At 42.4% G+C, this 10266-nt stretch overlaps 1 protein-coding gene across 4 annotated transcripts in view; it reads right to left on the bottom strand.

The window, feature by feature from the left end:
* Positions 1-439: 439 nt before the first annotated feature.
* KCNH1 (potassium voltage-gated channel subfamily H member 1) overlaps positions 440-10266 on the bottom strand; it is a 1530898-nt gene continuing 1521071 nt past the window's right edge. For all 4 annotated transcript variants that reach the window (XM_086927835.1, XM_086927836.1, XM_086927833.1 and 1 more), the window contains one exon: positions 440-1276. In XM_086927835.1, the coding sequence (XP_086783961.1) occupies positions 440-1276 (837 nt within the window). The remainder of the gene's footprint in view (positions 1277-10266) is intronic.

Raw genomic sequence — 10266 nt, 5'->3', positions numbered from 1 at the left:
TTCACTTGCTTTATGAATATATATTGTGACAATCAGTATGAGTTGCGCAAGTTAATCAAATAGGCAGCAGCAAATATAGATACTAGAAAATGTCCACATCCTGCCGTGTCCATGATAAACTGGGCAATTATTGAGACTAGTTATAGAAAGCATGCTCCAACAAATGTAAGGTTTATCAATGTTGCAGTCACTAGAGAGTAAATATATTCTGATTAGTGAAAAGAGCGCTAAAAGGCAACTAAGTCCTAAATTAGGAAAATAAATTTCTTCTATATTTTTAATTTCAAAATGCAGATGCATACAACGTTCACTTTTCCTACCATCTTGAGATGTGGTTGCAATCTATATTGATTGAATAAACTAGGAGCATGCTGATAAAACTAGTCCCCTCATCAATAAATGCTAAATGTAAAATAATGTATCTTCTAGTAAAAACATCTCAGCTTGTTCCAAGTATTTCTTTTTCTGATTCTGGAGACTGAGGCTTTGATATGTCAAACATCTCCTGTGGAGAATGAGAAGTTCTAGATGTTAATATCCGTAAAACCTCTGATAGCTGTTTTTCAATACCAGCTATTTTGGTGTTCAAAGCCTTGATATCTTCTTTCAGTTCATGCTTCACTTCTAGCATAGTGGCCTGAAGAGTTTGCTCTGGGATTGGGTAAAATGAGTACTTGACTTCTTCTAGAACAGGACTTGGTTCCTGAGGACTCCGTGCCTCCCCATCGTCTAAGCGAGGGTCACTTTTTGTGATACCACTATCACAAGAGTCTGTCTTTTTCAAGGTGACACCTCCTGAATTTTTAGTTCTGTCTGGCAAAGTTTCCATGGATTCTGCTTTGGACACTTTATCCCAGTCTTCAACTCTAACAGGGACATCTCTGAACCTGGCCCACCCTCTCCGTTTAACAAACTCTCCTCCTGCTTTGACCCCAGCATAGTCTACAGGAGCATGGAGTTTAGCTCGGTCAGACACCCTTGATGTTGAAGCTCTGTGGAACGATATTGGTGTTGCTGGGCTCTCAGTAACCGTGACTAGTCTGGCTTTTATAGAGTTTTGTGCAGAATGCTCCACCAAAACATTGCCCTTCTCAAGATCATGGTCATCAGGATCTCTGTTTCTCTCTGCTGCTAGGCGTGCCTCCTTCTGCTGTCGGAATCTTTGAAAAAGCCTACGTACTGGATGGTCAGGTGGAAGAATTAGAGGTGCTTCATCTTTTCTGTTCATCCATTCCTCCTCTTCTCGCTTTACATCACTTATCTTGCGGAATACAATCTAAGAAGGAAACACAAATTAATATTTAACTCATCTGGTATATCAGTAACAATTACAAAAAGTCTATTATATATTTATACAAGGTTTAATAATACAAAAAAAGCTAATCATGAAATTGCACCATTTGTTTGTGCCTAAAATCATGTTCCTTTTCTATGGTATGTTCCATGGATAATATTGAAGACCAAGAAAGCATGAGAATGCGTATGGGATTCCTTTTGATAAGACCATAAACCTGAGTAGGGTAACTCTATTGGCTATTACCAGTTTGTGAATAGCATGTATTTACAATATTTGATAAACGTATCCTTAGATATAAAACTATCATTATTATCCTTCCTTGTTAGTGACTGACAGCATGCTTCATGCTCTCTGCAACACACCCACATTTCAGCTCATATAATGCCTCTATGTGTTCAGCATAAACTTCCATGGTGAATTGAACCTTTCTAATTCATACAACATCATAACTATATTCTGTTTGGGTCACGCCCAATACATTGTCACAAGAAAGCACAACCTTAGTAATAGCCTGTATCATATACATTCTGCTAACTGATCCCTCTTTGGCACCTGACCTCTCCCCATTTACTGGACCACACACCACATAGTATCATCCATCGTGCCCAAAGGATCCTTTACGAAGGGCAAACAAACTGGTATCCATCTCCTACACATACTTCAAGAACTGTAGCCTTTAATTTCATGTAAGTCCTAAGAAAGCATCTATTCAGTGGAACTAACACTTTTCCTTTGTACTTAATGTATGCTATGACATCTAGTTTCTGACTGTAGTACTGTGCCTGTTAGTCTCAATGCACTCTATGTGAGGTCAGGTGTTATTTGTCAGAGCTAAATTAACCATTGGTTTCCAGTCAATAGGTGGGGATATGACTGATGTCACGGAAACTGACATCTTTCTTAGTTTACAGCATCTGTTTGTTGTCCCTGGAATTGCTGCCACTCTTTTCTAGGGAATATCCATGAGACGAACAGCAATCAATAGAGCATCCTTTCATTGTCATGTAGTGGAATATGTGAAATCACATCATTGATATATTTGGCGATATTATTTGAAATTGCAAACTATAGGAAAGTTATCCTTTTTGCCCTGATCACCCCTATTGTTTTGAATGATACTGGTGGTCACTGACTCTGAAAGTGCCCTGGGCTCTGCTAACCAGGCCCAGGGCCAGTGCTCTGTCCTTAAAAGGTATATGGTAATTGGTGTAATTATAATTGGCCAAGACAACCAACCTGTAAATTCCTAGTATGGAGGTTTAGACACCCCGGGTGACTTAATGCACTTAAATGCACACTGCTGTGGTGTCTGGTGTCATTTAGAAGCCAGGTTGGCTGCGCAGGCTGGTTTTAAACTAAAAGAGTGCCTAAACTCGACTTTGGATTAAATGTACTTCCAGATTCAAAAGCTACCTTTTTTTTACACATAGGTCATCCCTAAAGTTTGGCCTAAGTGCCCCATGGGTAAGATGCATTGTTTTTAAATGCAAGGGATAATATAAAATATACTAGAAATGCCCTGGCAGGCATTTTTTACTTTATTGCAGTGCTGCTCGCTCCATAGGCTAACAAGGGTAGGCCTTATTGAACTTTAATAAAGTCTAACGTTTTATGGGAGGTAGCTAGCAATTGGGACATTGCTTCTTTTGCACACTTGCCTGCAACCTGGGACCATTTTCGTGATCAGACGCTGTTGGGGAGTAGGGCTGCGGGACTGCGAGGACCAGCAGCCCGAGCGCAATAGAATTGGTGGCAGCTGTGACTCTTCCCGCTCACTCCCCCTGCACTCCTTAACTGCTCGCGCCCCCCGCTTCGCGGGAGCCGCTCGCCACAGTTTTTAGTGGGACATTGCTTCTTTTGCACACTTGCCTGCAACCTGGGACCATCTTGCCTGCAACCTGGGACCATCTTCCTTAAGGTCCAGTAATAAGTATTTAATGACACAACCCCACAAAGGGCAGCGCTCTTTTTCCTACCTTGCCCGACACTTTGGAACAAACTGCCCTCTCATCTTCTTTCCATTGTGGAGCACCAGAAATTCTGTAAAGCACTGAAAACCTGGCTTTTCCCAAGTAGGACTCCCTTGGTTGTCTAGCTGCTCTTCTTTACTGCCACTTCTCCATCTGGTTTCTTATGCTGCAAGCGCCTTGAGACCTCACGGTGAAAAGAACTTTTGACATTTGACATTTGACATTCGTGATCAGACGCTGTTGGGGAGTAGCGCTGCGGGACTGCGAGGACCAGCAGCCCGAGCGCGATAGAATTGGTGGCAACTGTGACTCTTCCCCCCAGCACTCCTTAACTGTTCGCGGCCCCCGCTTCGCAGGAGCCGCTCGCCTCTCGCCGCAGTTTTTAGTGGGACATTGCTTCTTTTGCACACTTGCCTGCAACCTGGGACCATCTTCGTGATCAGACGCTGTTGGGGAATAGCGCTGCGGGACTGCGAGGACCAGCAGCCCGAGCGCGATAGAATTGGTGGCAGCTGTGACTCTTTTCGCCCACTCCTCCTCCTATATAGTTACATCTTTGTCCGCGTACCGCAGGACACGTGCGGGCGCACGACGGGCAAAGCCCGGGCCAAGGGCGGGCCCATTTTAGCCCGTTTTAGACCGCGAGAGACCGGACTGCACCCATTCTCTAACTCCTGCTTTCTAGTTATCCGCGTACATCTTGGAATACCAGTAAGCTTTGTTTTTATATAATTTTATAATATTATACATAATGACTGCACGAGAGTCCAGGACTAGAACTAATACTTCTGGGATGATGTTAACAGGCACGTTGGATAATTTTATTACAAGAGCTAATTCAGTAATTGATATGGAGATTATTTTCATGGAACGTCGGGTGTCACAGGATCTGGCCATGGCTAAAAGATCTTCCATGGGCCATATCGCGACAGCACGTACTCCTGAGAATACTGCCCGACCTAACCTACTACAAACCCAAGCCTTAATAAGTAGCCCTCTGAGCCCTCATGAACATCCTCCTGTTTTGCCCGAAATTATTACACAAACACCAACAACTTATAAGACTAGCTTGGTTGAGATACCAAACACTACACAATTACGGGAAAGACATAAGGGAGCAATCCCTAAAAGGAAGCGGGTTAACACAACAATCACTGGAGGTAGAAAATCTAAATTAGCTAAGGGACCAGGTAAGAGTGATATAGCCACGAAGCCAAAGGGGGATATTGCAGGGAACACCTCAATGAGTCAGGCCCTCCAGTCTCCAGTCTTACTGAGTGAAGACTCAGATCCTGGAGATGGTACTGAAACCGCGGTCAGAATTGAGGTGCTAGATGACCCTCTCCTTGAGAAATTAGGAGCGCTGTTAAAATCCTCCCTTAAACCGCTGGAATCCAGACTCCTAAATATTGAGAAACAGCTTTTAAAGCTGGAACTGGTCACCAGGGGTCTGGCAGATACTCCGAAGGTGCAGAGGCTACAAGTAGGCACTGTTCAGTCAACTATTGTGCCTGAAGTACAAGTTATTCACAAACCCCCGCTTTTGACTAAGCAACCTAATTTAATTAATCCTAATATCCAATCAATAAATCCCCATGCGGAACCTGCTAGTTCTATCAAGCCACCTGGTAGGGGAAGTATAAAATCTAAAGTAAATTGTATAGAGCAGCAAGGTGTCTTGTCAACTGGGTCCCGGCAAGGGGGGCATAGTATCGATTTACCACCAGAAACTAGCCCATACCTGGTTGTATTGACGGGTGTCCCAGTATTAAGTAACCCTACTGATGAAACCTTTATGTCTTTGAAGAACAAGGTGACACATTGGCTCAATGTATACCGCCCTCTACCCCGACATATTACAAGTGAAATCCTTATGGTCCGTAGAACTCCATGGGTTGGAAACAGTATAAAAACCACCACAGGCGACTGTGTCCTAGTAAATTTTAGGGATCCACGTACGGTGGAACATATTCGTGCATGGTGACCCCAAAACCTAAAATCAATTATAAAACCCCAACCACTCTCCTATTTTTATCCATCACCTATTTGTGGAGATGATTGGACACGGGTTAAGCACCATACTCGAGGCAGGAGGGAAAACGGAGGGCACGTGCTAATAAATGACTGGAGTGACATACCTACCCAAAACAGGTTCAGCGGCCTAGAAATGGTGGACTGACTAGGGTCATCCAGAGATAATAGAACAAATAAGGAACAGGGTTTAGGACACCAAAATACCCCAGTAGTACATAGTCCAATGGAGATTATTGCACCAATGGTGAACATGAGCGAGGATTATCAACACACTCAGTCTGTAGCAGGTGAAGGGAAATTGAGGTGTACTTCTAATATCGATAATTGTATTATAGGTACTTTTAGTAATTCGTCTGCCACACCCTTAGTCACCGGTCAAGAACATATATTGCAAGAGCAAAAGGAGGAACAAGGAGGCTGCATGAATATTATATTAACTGATAACAGCTTAGCTCCCTCCGAGAAGGCTAAAGTTTTCAGTAAGACTATTGACAATTGTGTTCATTTTAACCTTGTATCCTGGAATGATGCGGGACTTCCCAAAAAGATTAAGGACCCGGTCTTCCTGCCCTTTATAGATAACTTTTCCATCATTTGTCAGCAGGAATGCTGGGAACGGGAACCTATTCACATTAATGGTTTCCAAACTTTTCATTCACCCGCTAAGTTGACATCAAGGGGTAGAAATTCAGGGGGCCTTTGCACTTATATATCGAACACTGCAAACATCATGGTTGAAAAATGTAATTTTGGGTCGAATAATATCAATTACTGACACTCAAAACAAGAGGAAATCAAATTATTAACTTGTTCAATTTTTATAATAATATCCCGAAGGCTGAACTAACTAATGTACTGGATGATATATTGCAACATTTGCAAAACATACAAGATGATATTTGTGCGGGGAACTGTGTAGTATGGTTGGGGGATTTTAACTGTTATTTATGTTCATATAGTCAGTCAGGAATTTGTGGGATGGATAACCTACAAGGGGACCTCTGTACCCATTTCTTACATACGGCTATTGGGAACTATTTTAACAATTTATTATTCAAATTTGACTTGGGGTTTGCAAATGAATCATGCAACCCACAGGTGGCTTTTACACCTACTTTTAATGGTAGAGGTTGCAACTCGGTGATAGATTTTGTTTTAATATCAAATAGCCACTCCCGGAATGTGTATAATTTTGAAATAAACGATATCGCAATAAGCAATCACTTCCCTGTTACTGTGTCCTTAACCTTTACATCAAAAATGAACAAGAAAGATGCTGTAATTAACAATTTATACAGTTATAGGCTAACTTTAGCTAAATTAAATGGCTATTCCATAAAATGAGTAGAGCCCACTGCCTTCCTCGAAGGCTTGGTAAAAAATAACTTTATGACCTGTTTAGCAGAAAATAATGATTGTACTTCCATCATCTCGGCCTTTAGTAGAATCTCAGTAGAAATACGTAAAGGTCTTACAGGAAATTCTAAGAAGAGCTTTAGAACTAAGGCGGAGGGCTGGTTTGACTCAGAATGTAGTAAGGCACATGCAGCTCTGAAGTCATCACTCAAAAAGGAACCAAAAAACCGCCCTGAGATAAGGGAAGCCAGAGCAACTTATTATAAAGCAATTAAGATAAGAAAGAAGGAAGTGAAGGAGGATGCATGGCAATCTTTACATCAAGCCTGCATTCGGAAAGATAAAATCGGCTTCTGGAAGGCGGTGAATGAACCGTTTTTTGCTGATAGGAAAACAGACACTGTGGAGATGGCCATCAATGAAGATACCTGGGTCAATCATTTTAGAGAGCTCTATAAAAAAGATTATTTAGTAGGGAACAGGCCAATTGAAACTCCTGGGATAGGAGGGAACAACTCACAAGATTCATTCCCGCTAGATATTGTTTTTACTTTCTCAGAGATTGAATTAGCTATTGCAGAAAGTGCGGCAGGCAAAGCGCCGGGGCCAGACGGGGTCCCTGTAGATATTTACAAGACCAATATTAATCTATGGGCAACCCTATTGACCAATGTCCTAAATAGCAGTAATAAAATAAGGTTTTTACGTTCATGGCAAGAGGCCATTGTGGTCCCTATTTTTAAAAATGGGGAATGAACTGATCCTAAGTGCTGTAGGCCAATTTCATTATTGGACTCCCTGATGAAAGTGGAAGGAAGAATAATATTAAATAGACTTCAGATATGGGCAAAAGAGACTGGAGTGCTTTCTAGGTTTCAGTATGGTTTTAAAGAGGGAGTAGGTACAGTGGAACAGGGGTTAAATTTAGCAATAATTGTAGGTAAATACATGGTAGCAAAAAAGGGCAATCTATTTCTAACATTTGTCGACTTAAGTTCTGCATTTGATTGCCTGAGCCACGAAATACTTTGGGACACCCTGTTACAACTAGGCATTGAGACAAATATCTTACATTTCATAAAAGAACTTTATCGGGGGGCAGGTGCAATGGTATGTTTTGGTAACAAGGGTGAATGCACATCAACTTTCCCAATAAAAAAGGAGTCCGCCAGGGTTGTATCTTGGCACCCTTTCTATTTAACCTTTATATAAATAGTGTGGCAACTCACCTTACGAAAGATAAACAGGATTTTCCCCCAAATCAATGGCTGCCCTATCCCCATTTTGCTTTAATGTGGACGACGCAGTTATTATGGCCAGGACACAAAATGGCCTGCAAAAGGACTTAACACTTTTGCGGACTGTATGGCTGACAGAGGTTTAAAAATCAATGTTGGCAAAACCTTCAGCATGTGCTTCTCCAATAAGAGAAAGATTAAGTGCCACATCTCTTTAGCAAAATCGAAGATAGAATTAACTAATACTTTCTCCTATTTGGGGATAAACTTCGATAAGAAGGGCACTTGGTCGTCAGCAGCGAACGCGAGGAAGTTAGCTTTTTCCCGAGCAATTGGGGCGGTTCGTCATTTTGCAAACAAGTTAGGGGGCAGCCGGTCCACATTTTGGTGGACATTTACAGGGCGAAATGAGTGTCAACTGTAACATACGGAGCGGGTATATGGGGGATTGCAGATACCTGTGACATTCAGTCATGTGAGAATGCTTTCCTCCGATATTTGCTTGCCGTACCTAGGACAACCTCATTGTACATTTGCCATAAGGAATTAGGTCTGGACTATATTACAGATCTTATTAAAATAAGTCCGGTCCTGCTGTGGCATAAGGTTTGGACTTCAGACGATACTGAGCTAAACAGGATTGTGATTCAGGATTGTCTGAAGCTTCAAGGGGCACTAAAAATCGACTGGTTTATATATGTCAAAGGATTCCTAAAAGAGATGGGCCACCCCGAATTTTTTTGATTCTCCGAATTCTCTAGCAAAAATCTCAAGAAAAAAATTAAAAGAAATTTGTCTCCTCTTGCGAGAGAACAAATGATAGCAGGTAGAGGGCAAAAAGATCACGGTGGTGGAGAATCACATGATTCTACAGGGACAAGGGATTCAGGCATATTTAACTGGTACTGAGAGTAGTTATACCCGGATGTTATTGACACGATTTAGGGGGGGGGAGTTTTTTCAGGTTAATTACATTCCCCGATGTTAACATCTGGTCTAAAAATGTATCTTTATGCCCCTGTGATGACATATCATTTCAATCGACGTTACATTGTACCCTGTTTTGTAAATGTTATTCGCTTCCAAGGAAGAGGTATTTGTTAACACTTTTGACGAGATGGGATTTGAGACAGTGCAGACCGGCCCTGTTGAAATTGCAAATGCTACAAGATGAAATGACTATATACTTGGTAGCGATGTTCTTAAAAAGTGTTATCTGATCTAGATTAACATTGACTTAAAGTTCTAATATGTTTGCTTTTAGTATCTTTTTTAATTAATTACTGCTAATGATGACGATGAAATGTATTTTAAACTGTGCTTTTGTGAATTTCTACTATTTGAAATCGAATAAAGCTATTTTTGATTTGATTTGATTTTGATTTAGTAACAATAAATCCAACAACTTGTCAAGGTTGGATTTATTGTAACTATTGCAGGAAGTAGTTTTAGAGCTTACTATCCTGAAGTTACATAAAACAGCCCTGTAGCAGCCTCTTCTGATTGGCCAGCCTCTGACAGCCTGAGTCAAGCTGCTCCCTGTGTAGGTGTGAAGAGGCCTAGGGCTGAAGCAATACAGCCATTTGGTGGGAGATATGTTTCCTGGAGAAGCCAGGGACATGAAGAGGGCTAGAGAGATAAACTGGACTGCAAAGGTAGAAACACAATGTCACAAGACCCAGGCCAGCCCCACTCCCCTGGCACCCAGCCAGATAGGAGCGCCTAATTAGATTAGGAGAGCGGCTGGAAGGAGAGGGAAGCGTAATGTTAGTCACAACTTTGGTTTGGCTAAGCCAGACCTGAACTCCAAGGAGAGAATTTCTACATTTAGATTTTTGGAGAATAGTGCATTCTGGATCAAAGATATGCCACTTTTGCCAGGAAGTGATCATAGCATATAGTGGCAACTTGAACCCCTGGTGGGGGTGTCCGCAACACAGGGCGGTACTGGGACCTGAAACCAGTCCTGGTAAACTGCTCAGCCGGCCCCCCGTGGAGGGTTGGGGAGGTGCAGCCTAGCTGTTTGCTAGGGCTGGTTTTGGCCGATTTTGTTACAGGGTGCTGATATTGTCGACCCCCGGTACCAAAAATGGCCCCCAGGGGCCCAAAACCTGTCCCCACCCTGGCGGCCCAATAGGGAAATGCCAGGTGCCCACTACTGCCAGTCTGGCCCTGAATGGGGAATAAATATGGGAAATATGCAGGTGCTCCTCAGATTCCTGCCTGAAACTTCTGGAGAAGGACTGCCCTGATGGACCCTTGGATTGGCTTGCACTCAGGACTGCAGTTTGCTGCACTCTCTAGGCTCCAAACAAGAAAGGACTGTGTCTGTCTTAAAGGATAATGAGTGGACTTCCTGAGCGGCAACAGG

Source organism: Lissotriton vulgaris, chromosome 6, assembly GCF_964263255.1.
Source record: "Lissotriton vulgaris chromosome 6, aLisVul1.2, whole genome shotgun sequence".
NCBI lineage: Eukaryota > Metazoa > Chordata > Amphibia > Caudata > Salamandridae > Lissotriton > Lissotriton vulgaris.
Note: the sequence above shows the minus strand (reverse complement) of the source record. Positions and strands in the feature narration are given on the sequence as shown.